We start from the raw sequence: 21,421 nt of genomic DNA, 5'->3' as shown, positions 1-21,421 counted from the left end.
ACTTCAGGGTCCGTGGAGGGTGAGCTGGCAGGCTTATCTGAGCAGCACCCTGAGGATGGGGGGCTTTCTGTGCCAGGCGGCCTGCATCTGGGAGTCCCAGGCCACACTCTTGGTTATCTAATTCCCATGTGGAATTAGACTCTTGGGAAATCCCCGAGATCAGTGGCTGACGGGCTGAAGTTCTGCCCGAGACAGGAAAACCATGTACGTACACGCAGTGTGAGCTGGCTCTGCAGGTTCTCATCTCAAACGGCACTGTGTGCGTCTCCAAGTCACGTCTGAGGGCTCAGCTCAGGAGAAGGTAAGGGGGCAGAGGGAGAGAGAGGCACTAGAGAGCGGGCTGAGGTATTATTTTCCTCTACCATACAATTCTATGGAGTTGGCCAGTTACGGGTCCAGAAGGGGACTTAGAGATGATCTAGACCACTTTTTTAAAAAACAGATTAGGGGACGCAGGCCACTGAGGTTTCCCACATGCACCTGGTGATGGCAGAGCAGGGATGAGAATCGGAAATTGTGACGCCTACCCCGAGACCCCGTCTGTGGCAGCACTGAGCCTGACCCAGTGTTTAAACACTGAAAGTTGTTATTCTAACACTAGAAACACTGACTCCCTCCCTTCTTAGATTCTCAACCCACTGACACCCCAGTGACGGCTGTGTACTAAACGAGTGGGCAACGGGCCGTGGGGCCCATGGGTCACTGTAGCGATTCGGGAGAGAGCGGCAATGCCCCGTCTGTGGAAGGCTCCCTCCAGTGGCATGTGGGATGTCTCTGGTTTGAACATGTGTCTTGGGAGTAGAGGAGGAAATGTGTGTCCTGACTTTTGAGATGGAGGTAGGGGGGCCTATCCCAGGAAGACCTATTTTATGGGGTGGAGAATAAATGTTCAGAGCACACCAACCACAGTCCCCAAATCACAGGATTTATTATGGTTAGGGATGTATAAGGATTGCCTATAACCCCTGTAGGCAGTGTGAAAAAGAAAAGCCACTGCCTCTTTGCCATCTCTCTCGTCAACAAGACTCAGCCACAGAGCTGAGTCGGTGCTAATTCTAGACCACATGATGCCCAAAGCCAGCCGCTGCGTATTCCTCTCAGGGGATGCCAGAGTTTCCAGCTAATGGAAGCAACTCAATCAATACTTAGGTGAATGCAAACGTGCTTCCAGGGCATCTCTGAAACATGAGCACTTTATGTCTAAATGCAGAGGGATGGTCAGTCTGCAGACACAAGCTCTAGAAAAGCCTGTGGCAACTCTACAGCTTGAAGACATTGCCTTGGAGAGAGTGCTTCGTTAGCCAGCCCAGCACCCAGCCGCCCCCTCTGGCCTCACCATACCTTCCTCAGCTCATCATTCTCCCTGGTGTGGGCGTCCTCCAGGATCTTGCGCTCTGAGTGGGCCCTCTGCAGCTCAGTCCGCAGGCTCTCGACCTCCTCCTGCAGCCTCAGGCTGCTGTCGCTACCTTGGCTCTGTTGGTAGTGGGCCAGCTCCTTTTTCAGCTTCTCCACCTCCATGGCGTGTGTGGAGGTGACCGCCGACAACTGCTCCGACAGCGTCTTGAATTCTTTGTTCTGTGGAGAGCCAAGAAGGGAGAAGAGATGGAGAACAAGGTTATCTGGCCAGGAAAAAAACACAAAGGCAATGTGAAAAAGAAACTTCCAAGGTGGAATCAAATCTCGCAATCGCCGCATGCTTGAGTGCTTTCCTGGCATCTCCCTAACAAAATTCTATTGTGGATCTAGGAGAAATATAGAAAAACAAAAATCACCAATACTGATGCTCAAGGAGCATTTCTGAGTAGTGGCAGAGCTGGCAGCTGGCTGACGACAAGTTAGCTTTCTATGTCTGGCTGCACAGATCTTATGCCTGGTTTTTAAGCTGTAGGAACGATGTAACTGGCTTCCTGGGTCTACAGCCTTTGCTTTTCAGGATTCTCTGCTCTCTCACACTGGGCTCTCCTAACCATGGACTGGACGGCACAAAGAGCTGCAACCTAATCTCTGGCTCTGGAACAAAGGACCCCTTCAGCATCCCCTCTTCCAAGGAGGCCCTCCGTGGGGCCTCGAGATCCCTCTCACCACCTGTCAGCTCACCCTGTAAGACCCTGACTCCAGAAGCTGACACCCTGGCAGAAGCTGTCCATGTCATGGCCCTGCCCTGCAGACAGGTTGCCGATCACTCAAGGACAGGTAAGTGAGATGCGTTACCCCACGTGCCTGGCGCAGGTATGGAGGGGGCCTGGGAAGTGAACAGTAGATGAGTTTACACAGATGAAGCACACAGGACCTAGGGCCAGGTCAAGTGCCAGTGTAAACATGGGCAGAAACTGGTCCTGTAGGAGCTGAGAGTATCAGTGGAAAATGGTCAGCGGGGAAAGTGGAAGAGAAGAAGGTGTCTCCAAATAAGCAAGCAACAAATAGTTACTGACAATTCTTCATTGCTAGTTTCTGCAGGAGCTCCAAGCAGAACAGAGATATTGGCCAAAATACCCATAGGCTGGGGCATCAGGAATCAATTATTAATTCACATCAGCAATTAAGTTCCACAGAGAGTAGTGAGGAGCAAAAGAACAGCTGTCGGACCAAGTACAATGCCACGCACACCTTGGGACCTCAAGGCTGAGACCCCCCTCTTTCTCAGGGAACCGCTGCACTGGGGCTCATTGTCAGGTGAGCAGTGTGGGCTGGGTTTCAGTGCTACTTGTCCCCACAGCCAGTTGGCTTGTGCAGTGCACAACCTGAAGAGCTGTACACAAGAGCCTCTAAGTGGTTCCCAACCAATGGTCTACAGATCCCTGAGGGAGAGAGGGAGAAATCATTGCCAGACAGTCTGCATCATGAAAAAAACACATTCCACACATAATACTAGCTCTTAATGGGTGCTTACTATGGGGTAGGCACTGTACCACAGGATTCATACATATATATATATATATATATACACACACACACACACACACACATATATATGTATATATGTATGTATATATGTGTATATATATGTATGTATATATGTATGTATATATATGTATATATATACATGTGTATATATATATGTGTGTGTGTGTGTGTATATATATATATATATGTATATACTCATTCACTCCTCAGAAAAATTCTACAAAGGAAAGTTGATTCATAGCCCCATTTCACAGTTGAGAAAAACAGGAACAGACCAAAAAACTGTGACTTGTAACATACTATTTTCAAATGTATATGCTCTTGTGAGTGATAAATATTAACCAATTTAGCATATTTACTGAATGCATACTAAGTGTACTGAGTCAAACTGATTTAAAAGGCTGCTGACTGAAACCATGTGTTTGTGTAAAAGTTTTCAGATAAAACATATTTAAATATAGCTTTATATCCATAAAGGTCTAAGAAACTTGATCCTCGCTATAAAAATATATAGGTGCAACTGGCCTAGTCACACGTTATGCTTAAGTCAAGTCAAACTGGTAGACAGCTGAGTTCTTAGGTTACAATATTTTGGCTGAAAAATGTCACACCACAGCCCTAAACCAGGGAGATTGTAAGAAATGGTCCCAGGAACTGTCACTGTATTTATGTCTGAAGAATATTGTGAAGGATGTGGCTTATCACAGTATGAAAACCCACAGGAGACGTGTCAGCACCAAGGACAGCTCCAACGCTCCAAACTGTTTTCTCTTTCGACGACTCCCAAGTGGCCCTATTTCCTTCTTTTTGTTGTTTCACCGGGGACCACATGTCACTTTTGTGTTTCTCTCTTTGGGTGCACAAAACCTTATCCAAGCATTCTGGGTGCTAGCCTTATCCTGGTTTTATTTTTTTGTTTCCTCTCTTGCTGACTTCCTGGGGATTCTTTTTAAAAAGCTTCAAATCCCCCCCCTGCTTGCCACTGCTCCCCGCCCCGAACCATCCAGCCCCTCCCGTGGTCTACAGTGCTGTTTAGAGTTGGGAACCACTCCTTCAGCCACCTAAGGGTATCAGTGTGTTTCTGAGCTAAGAATTACCTTAGATCTCTTAGGCCAATCCCCTTTGAAAAACTCAAGGCTCAACTGGAGATCTGGCCATGATCCCAAGCTGACAGCCCTGTGCAAGCATGACTGAGAAAGAACTCAGGCCTCCATCCAGCTGGGACTTTGCCCCCTATCTTGTGCTACTATGACAATTACTTTGAGATGCCTTCACCTATGTCATCCCTAGCATCAGTGTATCCTCTCCTTCTGGCTTAAAAACTTTGGGTGTCAGGGTAGCAGCATGACTTGTCTTCAAGTATTACAGAAAAAAAACCAGAAATCCATTCATTTCCAAATGGCTGGCCCCCTCTGCTAAGAGACTGCAATAAATCAAGAATCTCTGAAGAGCCGGTGCCATAGATTATGCTGATACCTCCTCTAATGACAGAGGCCAAGTGTATTCTATGACACCAGGTCACACGCCCCATTGTTAAAGACAAGCCAGTCCAAAAATGATGTTGTCTGTATGAGAACGAACCTAAAATAAGGGTAAGAGTCTCCCCTGAACTGAGGAATTCTCAGATGTCCCAAGAGTCTCCCAATGGGCAGGTATCTTACAATTTGGTCACAGGTGGCAGATCATGCTCTGGAACTGGATTGCCAAACTTTAGTCCCAGTCGTGTTACTTAGTAACTGTGTGACCTTGGGCAGGCTACTAAACCTCTCTGTATCTCAGTTGAAAATGGGAATAATATTATCTCATAGGGTTGTGGTGAGTATTAAATAAGTTCATAGACGAGAAGCGTGACTAGCACATAGTCTAGAAACATGGAAAAGGGTGCAAGAAAGCAAGATCGAATCCACCCTTCCCACCCCTTCTGAACGCCCTTTCTGCACAGGCACCCTGCCCAGGGTGGGTAGCACATGCCACCACTTACAGATGTTTGCCAAGCAGGAAGCTTAAGGCAAAAAGTTCTTTTTAAAAATAGACCTTTTAAAACTGCTTCTCTTTGATGTTCAAGCACATGGATTGTAAAATACCAGATCTATTTTTAACCTTTCAAGTCAATTTTGGAAATCAGCAAAGCCAGTGCAGGGCCCTTTGGTTGCAAACCCAGAGCTGAGGTGACCGGGAGGCACGCAGGCTCCTGGCAGGGTGCAGCGGTGCTGAAAAAGCCTACTTGTCCCTCTGGCTATACTTTGCTCAGAAGGTTAACTGGCAAAATTTGACTACCTACATATCTTTACTGGTCAGATATCAACAGCCACAAAAATAATAATAAAAAACTTGGACATCTTTGTGCTTGCATTTTTCAAATGGCCAGCCCCAGAGACCAGATCTCATTTTGTACACTCCTGTCCCCCCAAGTGGATGTGCCAAGCCAATCCAGACACCCTGCAGGACACACACAGAGAACAGAAACATCCAAGGACGGTTTCTTCTCAGGAGTCCTGGTCTTTTGCAAAAAACAGAGAAGCAGGAATATTTACAGCTATCTCTTGTTCTGGGTAGCTGGCTGCTATATAAAATGGCTCATTTACTTTTCTTGCCCTATTGGGGTCCTGAGAAGCTTTAAAAATGTTCAGCATACAATAGGTACAATAAAACCAAGTGACTTCCAAGGCAACGCCTGATGGCCCTAACTCTAACATTCCCTGTTTCTCCACAGCCCCACACCACACACCCTCATTGGTTCTCTCCATCCCTCTCCTCCTTCTCCCCTTTGCCTTTTCAGGAGGCACCTGAAACCCTCAAGGCACTGGAGGAGTCTGGTCCTTTGGTCATCTCAATACCCTGCATGAGTGAAGTAACAGTGAGCCCACTTCCAGCTCTGGGAACCAACATCGCCCTCATGACGACTGTGGGATCAGGCGGCCCTGGCTTGAAATGCAGGTTCTAGCACAGTCTAATTCTGTAAACTTGGCAAGGGACTTGATGTCCCTGATCCACAATTTCCTCATCTGTAAAATGACCTCATGAAATTATGTGAGGATCACATGAGAGGAAACGTAAAACACCTCTCGCAGGGCCCATGCAAGGTGCTCGGGGAATCATCAGGATGCTGGATGCTCCCTCACACTCGGACATCCAATGCGTGTTGAAGTTGTTCTCTGTTCACCAAGCCTAACAAAGCACCAGAAACAGTGAAGGTGTTCTGAAGAGAAGAGGGAAGACTGGCCACGGGGGCCACCGCGCAGTGGGTGTACGGGTGTGCCCATGCGCACGTGCACGCGCTGTCCTGCTGCTGGAGGGCGCCGAGGGTCCTGTGCTTGTCTCGGATCCCTCACAGTGCCCTGCACAGTACCCTACACCTGCAGGGACTTGATCAATGACTTGACACTTGTGTGATTGATTCGCCAATACGGGAAGGTGGCCAGGGCGGAAAGAGGAAAGAGCCTAAGTATAATAGCAACGATAACCATTTCCTGAGGATCCTGCCACATACCACGTCCTTCGCACACGTCAGATCACCTCATCTTCTTACAGCCCCATCGGTCTCATTTTACGGATAAGAAAACTGAGGCTCAGAGAGGTTAAATCGGTTGCTCGACTTTTTGAGTTGAATATGATTTGGATTCTTTCTGATTCCACAGCGTGTGCTCTTCCCACCACATGACACGACAGAGAGGCGGAGGGACACAGGCTCTGGAGCCAGACCGCTGGGGTCGGAATTGTGGCCCCACTACTGTCATCTCTGTGACTTGAGGAAGTCACTTGCCCTCTCAGTTTCCTCACTAGTAAAAAACAAAAACAAAGAAGGACGATACCATTTAACTTACTGTTGACAGGATGAAAAGAGTTAATACGGACAAAAGACTTGACAGCGCCTGACACGCAGTGAGCCCTCCATAAATGTCCACTATTGTCATCACACCATGCTGCCTTTACAGGGGCAGGAAAACGTGACTGAGGGCTAACACATTAGCTCCCTCTTGCTGCTGTAACGAATTACCACAAAGTCAGTGGCTTGGAACACTATGAGTCTATTTCCCTGCAGTCCTGGAGGTCAGACGTCTAAAAGGGGCAGCAGGCCTGTGTTCCTCCTGGGGGCTCCAGGGAGGAACCCGTTTTACTGCCTTTTCTCGTTACTAGAGGCTGACTGCATTCCTTGCTCAAGGTCGCACATCACCCCAACCCCAGACTCTGCCTTCACATCTCCTTCTCTGAATCTGACCTTCCTGCCTCTCTCTTATGAGAACACTTGTGAATAAACTGGGCCCACTCAAATGATCCAGGACAATCTCCCCATCTCAAGGTCCTCAACTTGACCACATCTACAAAGTCCCTTCTACCATGTAAGGTAATACAGTCACAGGCTCTGTGGATTAGGATGTGGACATCTTTGGGGCTGTTATTCTGCCTTCCACAGTTAGTAGCCATCCTGCCGAGTGGGGTGACACTCTGCAGACATGCACTATCCTGGGTCTCTGGCACATGCAGTTCCCAAGGAAGCCGTGGGTCTCTCTCAAAGACATCCCTGAAGCACCCCACAGCCCCTGACCACCAGGTGGGAGCTCCTGATACCCACCTGGTCGTCGATCTTCCGCTGCAGCTGGACCACCTTGTTCTCCATGCCCACGTTGAGACGCTTCAGGTGCTCTGCTGAGCGGGCCTCGATCTTGAGCATCTTCAGCTCCTGCTTGGCCTTGAGCCTCCGGAAAGCACACTGGATGACAATGGCAGCACCCCGCAGCCGCTGGAAGTGCCTGCGTGCCATCCAGCCCCGCGTGTGCTTCTGGATGATGGTGGCCTTGTGCTCCCAGAGGACCTGGCAGGGGACAAGCACACATCTGGTGGGTTTGCACTGCAGAATGCAAGAGAGGTTCACACACTGCCTCGGGGAGGTGAGAGCCACGGCCCTCAGTTTTAGGAGATATGGAAAGAATATGCCTCCCTAAGACTTATGGCTTTGAGAGCCATCTGCTTTATGAACAAGTTTTTACTAGGTTTGCAGCCTGTATGCCTGTGGGAAATTAGCTGTTTGTTTGTTTACTTTTTGTTTTATTGGTTAGGGAACCACCATTTAAAGACCTCGAAGTTGGAAAATCCTGAAGATTATCCAGCTGATATCTCTCCATTCAACAGATCTGGATCCTGTCTTGGTGATGGGAAGCTGGAGCAATAAAGTGAGATTCTTCAGTGAGAGTCCACAATGGGTTAATAATGGCTTATAATTACAAATTTGGCTTGTAACTAACTGGCCATGCTACAAACCACTTGAAAAATTAAAGCATTATCCATGTTTTCGCCCTAACACCCTACAAAACAAACGTTTGTAGAATAAATGAATAAATAAGCAAAAACCCTGAGACACTAGCATGCCCAGTATCACAGCTCTGAGATGGTGCTGGTTCAAACCTAGTGCTTCCCAAATGCCACCTGCCCCTTCCATGGTGACGTCACATAGCTGTCACCGATCTCTCAGGAACAGTCATAGAAACTTTGCCCACCGGTTTGGGTTTCTCTGCCTATTACAGCAGGGTGTGCTGCATCCTGGTGCCTGACAATGTTTGTTTGTTTGTTTTTTATGATCAATTTAATACCTTAGTTTTATCGTTTAGAAAATCATACCTTTTTCTGATCACATAAGAGATGTCCATTTTAGAAAAACAAAAAACCATTTTAAGACATTTCCTTCCAATCTATCTTTCGTCTTAGCATTGAGCTTCAGTTGGGTGATTTGGTGGGAGGGATGTGTCCTAACTCGGAGCCACCTAACCAGGAAGCTTTGCCTGATAGTGGGCTGGCAGGGAGAGGGTCAGAGGCCCTCTCCTGACCTCGCCTTGCTGGGCTTCAGGTTAAATACTTTGTTAAATAAGAGTCTAGACCTGATGATACCTAATGTCAGCTCTGGTCTCAAGTCTGAGTGAGCCCAAAATGGGCCACCAGGCTCTGCCGCGGGCTGACTGAGTGCCCTCAGGGTGGTGACTCAGCTTCTCCAAGCATCTCAGCTCTCAAAGGGGTACAACAGTACGTACCCTTCCCACCTGTGATGGTTAATCTTATGTGTCAACTGGCCCTAGGGTGCCCAGGTTAAACATTGTTTCTGGGTGTATCTGTGAGGGTGTTTGCAGAGAGGTGAGCATTTGACTCAGCGGACTCAGTAAAGTAAACTGACCTCCCCAGTGTGGGTGGGCACCAACCAGTCTGATGAGGGCCTGACAAAACGAAAGGCAGAGGAATTCGCCCCATTTTCACTGCTTGAGCTGGGACATCTCATTTTCTCCTGCCCTCGAACTGGGATTTACACTACTGCCACCCCCCCCCCCCCCCTCACCCACCCTATCCCCTGTTCTCAGGCCATTAGACTGGAGCTGAAAATACCACCACTTTCCTGGGTCTCTAGCTTACAGACAGATCATGGGACTTCTTAGTCTCCATAATCACTGGGCCAATTCCTCATGAAAAATCTCCACACACACACACTTATTAGTTCCGTTTCTCTAGAGAACCCTAATATACCACCTCGTGGGACTTTGGATAGGATTTAGTGAGAGCAAAGTTGTGAAATTACTTAGAAAAATTTTAGGAGAAGCCAATAAATGTTCATGTTGGTGACGATCCATTTGCTGAAGGTTTAGTTCTGAGTTGAAGCCTGTGAATCTGGGGGTGGCCACACACCTTGTGGTAGATCCTCCGCACAAACATGCCCCGTGTGAAGGCCTGGATGACGATGGCAGCCCTGCAGATCCTCTGGTATGCCAGGCGGGCCCTCCGCATACGGTACTGCTTCTGAAACACCACAGCTGCCTGGGTCCTCCGCAGATGCTCGGCCAGCCTGGGGAGGGAGAGAGTGGGTGGGCCATGCTGACAGCAGCCTCTGAGCCAGTCATGAATGCAAGTCCCTACTCCCTTGGCCCTGCCAGGATTCCTCCAGGCCAGCCAACCCTCATCACCCTGACCGACTGTAGCAAAGTCTTGTGCATTTGATGGTCAGGCTCAGGACAGCAGAAATAGCTCTCTCTTGTTGTCCAAAAATATCTTTCCACAAAATTAAAACACAGTCCAAGTCTTGCCACTCATCTGTGACCCTCATCTGCCTACTTCCCCACCTGCAAACCCCTCACTGCAACCTCAGTGAGCAGTCCTCAGTGACATCACATACTTACAGCCCTGTCTGCCACTTGGACCTCACTAGGCTTGGAGATATCAGGGGCCATGTCTCAATCATCATTGAGGCCCCTCCATCTAGCACAGGGCCTTGTCTAGTAGGTGCTTGAGAAATATTTACTGAACGGATAAAACCTTCTCAGGCCTGCACTGATCCGTCCCTGTTCCTTCACCTCCCCAGCCCTTCCTGCAGAGACGCACTGCACGTGGACATCGACGTTCCTGTTTCACTTCTTCATTCCCCATCATGCACCCCCAAAAGACAGAACATCAGCCTAACACTTCTTACCCTCATTAAGGGGTTTGTTTGGTGCCAGACTCATAGCAAATGCTCAGTTAGAGATTCAGAATATTAAAAGCTAGGAAGGACTAGCACAGCCCCAGAGGAGGAGGTAACCCACCCAGCCGTGCTGGCCCACCGAAATGAGTCTGATTCCCCAGCTCAGCTCTCCCTCGGTTCTCTCTCCACAGGTGGGCCCTGCACATCCACTGGAATACAAACTCCCTGTAGGGAGAATGCAGGCCAGCTCTGTTTTATAGCCTCATCATCCGAGCCTAAGGCAGAGTCCCAGGCACAGGCTAGTCAGTGATGACTAGCTGGCACAGGCTGTCGATGACTACTTAGTGTTGATGTTACTGACACTCTTCTCATTTCTATAGCTTTTGTTCCAGAGATCACCTCTCAACTGTTCGAAGGTAATTAAGACACTCACCATCTTTGGTTATGCTCAAATAAACAGCTTACTGCAAAAACACAAGGGTGAGCAGGAGCAATTTCTGTTTATGAGACAAAGGATGCCTGCTCTGGGCTTGTCACTCAGGGGCTCTCCTGTTTTTTTCATATTCAAGCAGAAGTGACTGTCCCTTTTCCAAGAGAATTCTTATTTGCAGAGGTCACTGATTGTGAACCAGGGCTGGGTCCAAAATCTGATGACTTGGGAAAAGGTCTGGGGTAGATCTAATAAGAAGAGGCCATGTCCTCTACACCCATCTGGAGATGCTCAGACTGTTTTAGTGCTTCATCGGTTAGGAGGGAAACATTTAAAATAAAGTGTTTTCTTCTGCATGGCGTTAGGCTGGGCAGGGAGCCTGAGTGGCACCTAGGCTCTGCCCCTAAGTGGCTGCCTGTAATTCTACAAGTTACACCCTCTCTGTGCTGACTCCATGCAACAACTCAAAAGAGGGACGTCCTGGACCTTTCTGGCCCTGATTGCCAAACTCCCAAGGAAGTTTGAAATTGGTGGTATAAATCATGAAGCTGAGTATAAGTTCACTGTGAAGGAAAGGCTGAATTTATCCCTTTTACCTGAAGAAGACTATTTTATTTTGGAGTTTAAATAAAAGGAAAATGGTAGTTTTGTGGCAAAACCAGCCAGTCTTAGGCTACCACTGGTGGGGTGGGGACAGACTGGGGGAACAAGGAGACCTGGGAACTAGACCCACTCCTCAAGTGAGAGAGATGGGCCTAGCTGCTGAGAGGAAGCCAGGGCACAGACAGGGCCTGACAGAAACCACTCTAATTACGGAGGCTGAGAGAAGCCAACAGTCAAGAGCCAGTCCCTGCTCCTTGCCCCTCACCCCCAATCTGTCGCCCAGACATGCCCCGGCTTGGCTCACCTGCGGGCCAGGTGTCCTCGGCAGTACCTCTGCAGAGTTAAGGTAGCTCTTTTCAACCTGCGGTATTTCAGCTTCTGCAGCCAGCCCCGGACAGTTTTCTGGATCATGATGGTGGCTGCCCGGAACTTGTCAGCCCGAAGCTTCTCCAGGTAGGCTACCTGGCCTGCCCGGAAGAAGATCTTGCTGCGGCCGAACTGGAACTTGTCAGGGTCCTTTGCAAGGCAGGGAGGGGAGCTGGTTTGTCATCGGTGAGCAGTGAGGTGACACGTTCACCACCCAGCCCCTCAGTGCAGAACTCCCTTGTCAGAGCCCATCTGCCCCCACTCCTGGGATAAGACACCAACTCCTGGCATTCATTTAACAGTCACTGAGTCTGCATCTACCTCCAGGCACTGGGCTAAGTGTCCAGGATGCAGCAGTGAGCAAAATACTGGCCTTCAGCCAACTGACAAGTGAGGACAGACAGACTGGCAAACCAAGGAGCAGAATGCTTTCAGGTGAGGATTAGGAAGACAATAAAACTGGGGGCTGGAGGGTGGGTGGGGCTGTTTAAATAGGATAATCAAGGGAGGCATGCATCTCCTGAAAGAGGTGACATCTGAGCAAAGACCTGAATGAACTGAAGAAGGCAGCCATGAGAAAGTCTGGAGGAGGAAAGTTCAAAAGAGGAGCAGAGCGGATGCAAAGGTCCTGTGTAGATGGAACAAGCTGTGTATGTTTGAGGAGCAGGAGAGCTGGGATGGCTGAGTGGGGAAGTGAGGGTGGGCGGTGGGAGAGCTCATCACCAAAGGCCGCAGAATTGGAGGGGGAGCTCCTGGGGTTGCTCTGAGCAAGGGAATGACCTGATCTGGTTGACATTTTTAAAAGATTATCCTCAAATGGCCACATAGTTAACTGCATAATTTCAGATTGCAAATAAGTCCCCAAATAAATTTTACTTGGTTTCAAACTGTGTTATGAGATTTGGGGCGGGGACATAATTACTGTCTTAATTACATCTATTTATGTTAAAATTAGTTCCCTTTCCCTGCACTCACCCTGGCGGATAAGGAAGGATGACCCGGTAGTTGTGCTTGTAGACAAGCCTGGGATATAACACTTGATAGTTAACCAATGATCACTGAGCGCTCTTGGTAAACAAACTTCCACCTGCCTTTGCTCATAGGCGCAAAGACCGTAAGAAGAGGAAGTAATGGGTCATGGTCAAAGGAAAACACACATGCACAAGAATATGTTTCATGTCGACACATGGCTCTGAAATAATGCTTAAGCCCTACACAGCTAACAGGAACCCAGTTCCACACACAGAGATGGTGCTGCCACTGGGACACGGCATCCAGCTACACTGTCGCTATGTCCCCCAAGGCGAGGCCGCCGGGAGGGGCAGGGTACAGGCCTGGTTCTCACTCTGCATCTGCTCACCACTGCCTTGCTGGGGGAGGGTCCCTCTCACTGAGGAAGAGTCAACAAGCAAAGGTGGCAGCTCTGTCTGCACAGTCAGGGGACAAGCCTGGCTGCTAGGGCTTCAGCAAAGCCAGGGTCTGGGGGTGCCTGCTGCATCCCAGGAACCACAGCACCCATGCTCCATTTCCTAGTCTTGAAAACTCTACCAGGAAGGTGGTGATCTTGACCACACACTGAGAAGCCAGCTCCTGGTACTAATAAGGAGAAAGCCCCCTGATGCTCCACGTCGATAGGAATTAGCTGATCTGGAACTCAGATTTTTCTCATCCATGAACAATGACATGTTGAAATGTAGACTCAGACGCACAATGGCAAAATCTCGGTTAACCAGTATCCAAATAACCGGCTGCAACTTTCAATTAATGAGACTGTCACCCTCCTACTCTCTACTGAATATTTAGCACAATATTCTGTACTGTGTATAGCTACAGACTTGAGTAGCTAACAATGTTCAGAGGATGACTGCGTCACTTTTACAAAATAACACTTGACCTTAAATCCCAACCATCTGGCAATGAGCTACTTGAGATAAACAGATTTTCTTAGCAAAATGATACTTGAAAATTAGTATTTGATATAATCTATCTTCTTAAAGAGAAGATTTTTGATATAATTTAACCTTTTACTGAGATCATTAAAGCAGCATACTCTGCCATACTCTCTGAATACTCCGGAACTAATAAAATGTTTATCACAAAAGGACCCCAATAGCTCTGCTTCTGTAGTTCTCCGGTCTCAAGTGTCAGGTGTGGGTTCAAACTGTCTCCATTAAAACAAAACCTGCTGCCTTATTCGAAACAGCATCTGAGGTTGGGCTTGAAACCGGCTAAGCAATGAGAAGCACAGCTATTTTCCCCTCCACTGGCCCAGGCTGTGCCAGGCTCCAGACCAGAGCCCCCGTGCACCCTGCGGCAGGTGGGCTGAGCCACTGAGCCCCGGCTTTGAAGAAGCCGGAGATCCCAGGCCAGCAGCCTGTAGCCAGGAGCAGCCTTGTCAGGACCCCAGGGGGAGGTACAAATAATCTCACTTTCTACCCGTGGCTGAGATGCAAAAAAAGGCTAGGACGTACTCTAGGAAGGTGAAGGGGCTTTTCCTGGACAGTCGCTGATACAGGAAAATGGATGAACACCTCAGAAATAGTTGCAATAAGGATGAAGACCCCAAAAGTCAGTTAACCCACCCCATCCCCCTAATTCCCAGGGCATCCCGGTTAAGCCCTTCATGGAGCCCCGGCTACCCAGTAGGGGGCCCAGCTCACCTTGATGAGGTTCTCCAAGACAGACTTGCAGATGGCCTTTTTGTCTGCATTGGCGAGCTCTCTCTTCTTGACCAGCACCCGATACCGGTTGAAGAAGTCATGGTAGGCCCACCTGGAGGAAAAGAGGTATCTCAGGTGACATGTCCTACTTCTTGGCCACATGATGGCCATGAGTGATCGCAAATAAAGCCCCATGGGATCAATATTTCTAGTATAAAGCCCTTCTCAGAGCAGCAAAAACATCCCGTGCCATTTTGCTTCCCTCGTTGCCCCCCGTCCTGAGAATTTCAGTGTGTGGGTGAATTATAGAATCGTGGCTGAAAGACGGGGGGGACAAAAGGGTTCAGAGGCGCCTCTGAGGGGACCGACCAGAGGCAGAACCACTCACAGGGGTTTCTGCCATGGAGCTCTGTGCTGCTGTTGCTCAAGTGGGAGCCTTACCTGGAATGCTGCTTGCTCGTTAAGTGATTGTTTTCCTCTTATAAAACAAAAACAATCCATTGAAAACTTTTTTTTTTTTTTGGATGCAGAAAAGTATACATTAGCAAATAAAAAGAGGCCATATCCTAACCCCCAGCGATAACACTGTGTACACATTTTGGTATAGTTTAGGAGGGAGGAACCATTTTTCTCCCCACTGGGGTGTCCAGGACATCCTCTGGAGGTCATCTACACTGGGGAACCCTTTCCCTCCCACAGGCCTGCAGCTGTCCCTGTTTCATGTGGGACACGGAGCTTTCTGTCTTGCATTAGATATTTTTTTGTATACGTATCAGATTCCAGCCTCCTCCAGCCTGGGTCTCTTTCTGATACATTTTCAAACTTCTCAGCACCTATCATCATGGTACTTTTACATGGAGTCACTTCTACATTCTTAAAAACTGGTATTTTCCTGACCAATATGTTGACGTCTAAGTGTTGAACCTCTCTCTCTAGCAGTGCTTCTCAAGGAGGACACTGCTGGCTTTGAGGTAAGATAATTTTTCATTCCAGTGAGCAGGACAGTCCCACACAACACAGGAGCATCTTTGGACCATTATCTACCACCCCATTCATTGAGATACCCGAAAATGCTCCCAAATATTTGTAACATGTTTACTACAGACTATAGTTCTAGTCCAAAAAAATTTTTTTCTTGAGAACGACCAACCATGAGTGCCACCTGCCCCTACAGAATGAATCCACCGTTTCCTTCCTCGCCGTTCCCACCCTCACTGGGTGGCCTTGGACATGTCCTCTCCCGCTCACAGTCTGGCCTAGAAGAGTCTTTTAAACCTAGGGCCTGGCTGCTCTTCCATGCATTTCACATTAATGGCAGAAGAAGGGCTCCAATCCCATCTGTCACTAGGCCCCAGCTGTGGTCCTGACCCTGGCCTGTACGGAGTCGCAGTGACCTCAGGGGTGTAACGCACATGCAGCCTTTACTGCATCCCTGCTCCTTCTGGATTCAGACTCGCATGGCAGGGGCCTGGATCAATGTCCTGGACCACCCTGATTTAAGCCACCATTATCTCTCATGCATCAGTACGTTTTTGTGGGTTTAATGGTGGACTTCAGTGTCATGTTTCCTCTGGAATGAAGGCCTGCTTGGGAACAGGTGTCATGACCTGGTAAAGCAGTCACAGTTGGGTGTGTGGGAAAATCCCAGGACTTGTGACTGATCCTGGTAGGAATGGGGACATCAGAAGGAGCAGGGATGAGCCAGCATCCTGCTGAGCCCGACAGTCTGGAAAGATGCTTCCTTCTCACAAGCTTCTCAGGCCTCAAGACAGCATGTAGTAAATACAGCTGCTGCGAATGGAGGCGCAAACCGAACAGGGTGATGCTTCTGTCGACTGAGCTCCCATCCGCAGCCCAGTACCGTCCTTCACCATCTACCTGTGGGGACGTTCTGCCTGCGAGGTCCCCAGTGGACCACTGTGAGCAGATGGAGGGATGTGCCGAAGTGGGAGCACGCTCTGCTTCCCTCCTCTCGGGTAGGTCTCATGAGGGGACTGGTTGGATCAGACAAACTGAGAGCCCCTCCAGACTCTCAATCTCTCAGGCAACATCCACGGCATCAGGCCACAAAGAAGATTTCCTGGAGGTGGCAAGTCAGGTTATCATGAGGGCCCCTTAGAAAATGGTAATTAATCCTTCATTGGGCTTTTCGGGTCAGGATTAGGGGGCTCAACCTGTACTTTCAGACACCCCACTCACTGCCCTGTCACATTTGACTTTGGCCAAAGATTCTTAGGTCAAAGACTTCCTTGGGTTACACAGACATGGAAAATAAGGAGTATGCTTTTCTTTTGGCTCCAGAATCTGCAGGACCCTATGAGCCCTAGTGGGGGCCTTGTCCCCTACAATGTCTCACAGAAGGGCCAAAGGAAGTTTGTGAGGCAGAGGTGTTCAGCCATGCTGTGACGCCCGCTAACCAGAACCAACAGACTCTCTCTGGATACTGAGTTGTGGAAATAATCTTCGCCTGGCCACCAAACACTGTATACTTCCCTTGTTCTTCCTTTTGAAGAAACAAACCAGTAAAGAAATAAGTGATGCTGATACAAAAGTTTTCCTTGGAACTATATCAAGGATAAACAAAATTTTCAAAGGAACACAAGAGGCAAAAAGTCACAGTGGAAAGGGGTACGTTCTTGAAGACTCAGAAGGCAGGTATCCTTAACCCTTGAGAGTGTAGTATGGTGGCTCCACCCCTTCCTACCTGTGAGGACTTAACCTGATCACTTTATGAGATTGTTTCATCATCCATAAAATGGAGGTGATACCCTTATTTCTTGCCTACTTGAAGAGTCAATGTGATCTTTTCAACAAATGGTACTGGGACAAGTGGAATCTGCATGCGAAAGAACGAGTTTGGACTCCTGCTTTACATCATGTATATAAATTAACTCAAAATAGATTAAAAAGCTAAAACTGTATAACCTAGGTATAAATCTGTGTGACCTCAAATTAGGCAATGGTTTCTCAGCTATGACACCTAAAGCAAAACGACCAAAGGAAAAATAGATACATTGGACTTTTTGAGTTAAAAAGCTTTAATGCTTCAAAGGACACGATCAAGAAAGTGAAAAGACAGCCCATAGAATGGGAGAAAATATATGCGAGTCATATATTTGATAAGGATCTAGTATCTGGAATATATGAGGAACTACAACTCAACATCAAAAAGACAAATAATCAAATTAAAAAACCAGGCAAAAGATTTGAATACGCATTTCTCCAAAGAAGATATACAAACAGCTAATAAACACAAGAAGAGATGCACAACTCATTAATCATCAGGGAAACGCAAATCAAAATCACAATGGGATACCACTTGGACACCCAGCAGGACAGCCATAATAAAAAAAGACAGCCAATAACAAGGAATATATAGAAATGAGAAGCCTGGCCCATTGCTGGTGAGAATGTAAAACAATACAGCCTCTGTGGAAAACAGTTTGGTAGTTCCACAAAAGAGTAAACGGTTAACAAAGGACTCATTGATCCCACTCCTAGGTATATAACCAAGAAAAAAATATATGTCCACACAAAACTATGTAAACAAATATTCACAGTAGTATTATTTATACTTGCCCAAAGTGGAAATAACCCAAATGTCCATCAACTGGTGAACGGCGAAAATAAAAGTTGGTAATGTACCCATACAATAAAATAGTATTAAGCGACACAACGGAATAAAGTCCTGATATGGGCTACAGCATGGACGAACCTTGAAAACATCCCAAAGAGCCAGACACAAAAGGGCACTTACTGGACACCTCCATTTATATGAAGTGTCCAGAGCAGGCAATTTTACAGAAAGAGAATGTAGGCTCATGCTTGCCAGGAGCTAGAAGAAGAAAGAGGTAGTGACAACTAATAGGTAGTTTCTTTCCGGGAGCATAAAAATACCATGAAATTAGATAGTGGTGATGGTTGTGCAACTCTGAATATAACGAAAACCACTGAACTGCATACTTTAAAAGGGTGAATTTTAAAGTACACGAATTATATCTCAGTAAGAAAGAGTCAGTGCGACAAACAAATGAGACGAGGTTTGTGGGTGGCCTTCATAAAGTAGTATATGAACACCGGATTTGTCATGATTTCAGCACTCACACTCAGGAAGGGGCTCCTAGTGCAGAGCGGGCAGGATGCTCAGCCTACCACTCATCACCACAGATCCCCCATGTGTGCCTTCACCACCTCTGTCCTGGCCCTCCAGGGAAATGCTCAGACCCAGCGGCGGCCCCAGGTCTGAAGGTTGCTAAGGTTTGGGGCAGAAGGGAGGGGAACATAATTCCTCCCCACTGGCTCGGAGCTGGGGCCATGACACCGAGTGAGGACGGAGCACGATCTCGTCTGTCCTAGCACTGCCTGGATGCGACCAAGTGGCTGCCGTTTATACAGAGGCCAGCACTTGCCTCCAGGGAATGGTTTCGAGGAGGAATGCATTTAAAAAAACATCTGGGAAACCTTGTCAAAGGTTGGAGGGGTCAGGTGTCAAGTCTGAGATGGGGTCCTGGCTTCTGAAATCGTTAAGCACGTCCAGGGGACTGTAATGTGCAGCCCAGGTGAGAACTCTGTGACAGACCTGAGTCCAAGGACATGAGCGCAGCTCTCAGGCAGAAGAACCAGAACTAAGAAAGAGCTGAAAGATCCTGAGACAATCATTTTACTCCAAGATAAGTTTTACATTATTCTTTCTTTGTGGGATTTTTAGTAACGAGGCAGGGAACCACGTGTAAGTGTAATCATGATTCAAGAGGAGCGTGAACCAGGCCATTTCTCAAGCTTCCATCTAGTCCTACGATCCTGTGCTATTTTTTCCAGATGGGGCTGGCGGCATGGGAAAGGGGAAGGAGTGAAAATCTTTTCAGAGAGCACCACTGCGTCTTTCTGATGCAAACACGATGAGATAAATGAAGTGAAGGAGAACTCGAGATTTAGGAAGACTCTGTTTTTAAAAAATGTAAACGTTGCATATTCAAGTCGTCTCGCACACACACTTTTTTGGGTTAAGTGGTATTTGCCTCACAATTGCTCCAGGACAAAGCTGCTCTGAACCACCACGGAGGGAGACAGAGGACTGCACAGACGCAAGACACACAGAGCGGGGCTGGGAGCCCGTGACGGGCGGACGAGCTTCTCTCCCCAGACAGTGCATTCATCACGCTGCTTTATGTACATGATAATGAACATATTTCTTAGCCACTGCAGCACATAGTAAATTGAATGATTCATTTTCGTTTTAAATCGGACTCACAGAGAGACATAATTCTTAGGGAGGATAAAAATAGACAGCTACACTGAAGCCTGAGGGTAGGGCGAGCGAGCTCCAGAGCCACTGCTGGCCTGCAGTTCTGCATTCGTCCTCTCTGGCTGGGCGGGCTTTGGTTGACACTGGGCATCCATAAATTTTAGAATAGGGCTAAGAGTTCTGTGCCCAGGCACCAGAGGCTGGATGCCTAAAATCCCAGCTGGAAAGGGCTGCCCTCTGCTTGGGCTCCTGGGGAAGAGCCCTGTGGCCCATCACACCACACGTCCCTGAGACCCGGACTATGTGTTTTCATCCCTTTGCCAGTTTCCTCTCTGCAAAGTGATATGTGCCTTTGGGCCACTTAAGTAGGCGAGGTGCAGGAAGATGGTAAAAGTTGTAATTCTTCTAATCGAAAAAGCCAGTAAAGTTTCCTTTGAGGACAGCTGCGCAAAACTGTAGTTACTCGACAAACTAATAATGCGAGCGAAATCGCTGGGCTGTGCTGGGGCTCCGCCCCCCGGGGAGGTGGATCTTTATTTATTTATTTTTTTTGTGACAACCCTCCAATCTGCCCAGGTCCCTCTGGAGTTCTAAGTCACGTCGACAAAACGACTGCTCAGTTCTATCCTCTAAGGCCAGCACACGTGCCACTTGCGCATTTCTTTCGATAGCTAACATCTCGATGGGTTTCTGTAAAACCTCACTGGCTTCATCTCCAGATCCAGCAGGCATGCGCCATTCTCCCAGACGGAGCAGTTAGGCAGCGTTCCTCCCCCCAAATCAGTGAGGTCACCACGGTTGGCAGATGCAAAAAGTTAGGAGTCCCGTGTGGACTCAGAAGATGACGGGTGCGCTAGCCGGCCACAGCCCATGCCCCTCACCACTCACCTTCAAAAGCAAATGCCACCTTGGTGCTGGGGCCTGGCAGTGAGGAGAGGGTGAGAGGTGATGAGGGCCTAAATGAAATAATAGGACATGGATGGCTGGACTCTGTCTCAGAACTAACAAAAGTGCCACAAAACCATGGTGCTTCTTCCAAAAAGTTAACATTCCAAATGGCAGTCTGGGGAGGGAATCCTCTCTTTGGCTGTTTAGCAAAATCTGCTAAGCGAGTGAATGTCAGGAGGGTGTGCAGGGCGGCGTTCCGGATCTAAGCCGAAACATTTAAGTCACAGCATTAAGGAACATTTACTGTGATACCAGATAGAGTCTTTCCGTCCTTCTCTACACTTTCTATGATACCTGCAATTACAAAAAAACAAAAGGTGCAGATGCCCTTGTAATTATCTGCTAGAAAGAAGTCGGAAACAATGAGGGAGGCAGGGAAAGACATCCTCCGGCTGCCCCGCGGGAGGCCAGCAAGTTTGTGGGCATCACGCGTTTGCTGGCAAGTCTGCCTGCAGCCAGGTGGAATAAAGAGTCTGAGAAGCTGTTATCCACATGGGTCTAAACACATGGAGAGAATGCATCCTCCGAGCTGCCAGGGAAGAGGTGGTCTGATGAGGTGAAAAACACACCTGGCCTCCCAGCACGCTACGAAGAGACGACTGGACAGCAGGACTGGAGTCTGAGCCAGGAGAGAAAGTCTCTTCCTGAATCACTGGACAGGAAAAATAAGTCATCACTCCTTCCGTTACCAGATGTCAGGATCCTTCTACCATATTCCCACCCATCTGAATCTTCCTCAGCCTTCAAGGCCCAGCTCAAATCTCACCTCCTCTGTGAAGCAATGGGCTCCTCCCAAACTTGCATCAGATTATATGTTGCTTTCTAACTGC

General features: G+C 48.1%; 1 protein-coding gene across 7 annotated transcripts in view; it reads right to left on the bottom strand.

Annotated features, from left to right (window-relative positions):
- The window catches only part of MYO5B (myosin VB), a 308,110-nt gene that overhangs the window by 54,828 nt on the left and 231,861 nt on the right, over positions 1 to 21,421 (bottom strand). For all 7 annotated transcript variants that reach the window (XM_039841649.1, XM_039841646.1, XM_039841647.1 and 4 more), the window contains 5 exons: positions 14,399 to 14,510; positions 11,677 to 11,888; positions 9,571 to 9,727; positions 7,478 to 7,717; positions 1,342 to 1,575 (listed from right to left, as the gene is read on the bottom strand). In XM_039841649.1, coding sequence (XP_039697583.1) covers positions 1,342 to 1,575; positions 7,478 to 7,717; positions 9,571 to 9,727; positions 11,677 to 11,888; positions 14,399 to 14,510 — 955 coding nt within the window. The remainder of the gene's footprint in view (positions 1 to 1,341; positions 1,576 to 7,477; positions 7,718 to 9,570; positions 9,728 to 11,676; positions 11,889 to 14,398; positions 14,511 to 21,421) is intronic.

The sequence above is a fragment of the Pteropus medius genome, unplaced genomic scaffold, assembly GCF_902729225.1.
Source record: "Pteropus medius unplaced genomic scaffold, Ma_sr-lr_union100, whole genome shotgun sequence".
Taxonomy (NCBI): Eukaryota; Metazoa; Chordata; class Mammalia; order Chiroptera; family Pteropodidae; genus Pteropus; species Pteropus medius.
The sequence above is the reverse complement of the archived record's forward strand: the minus strand, read 5'-3'. Positions and strand labels throughout refer to the sequence as shown.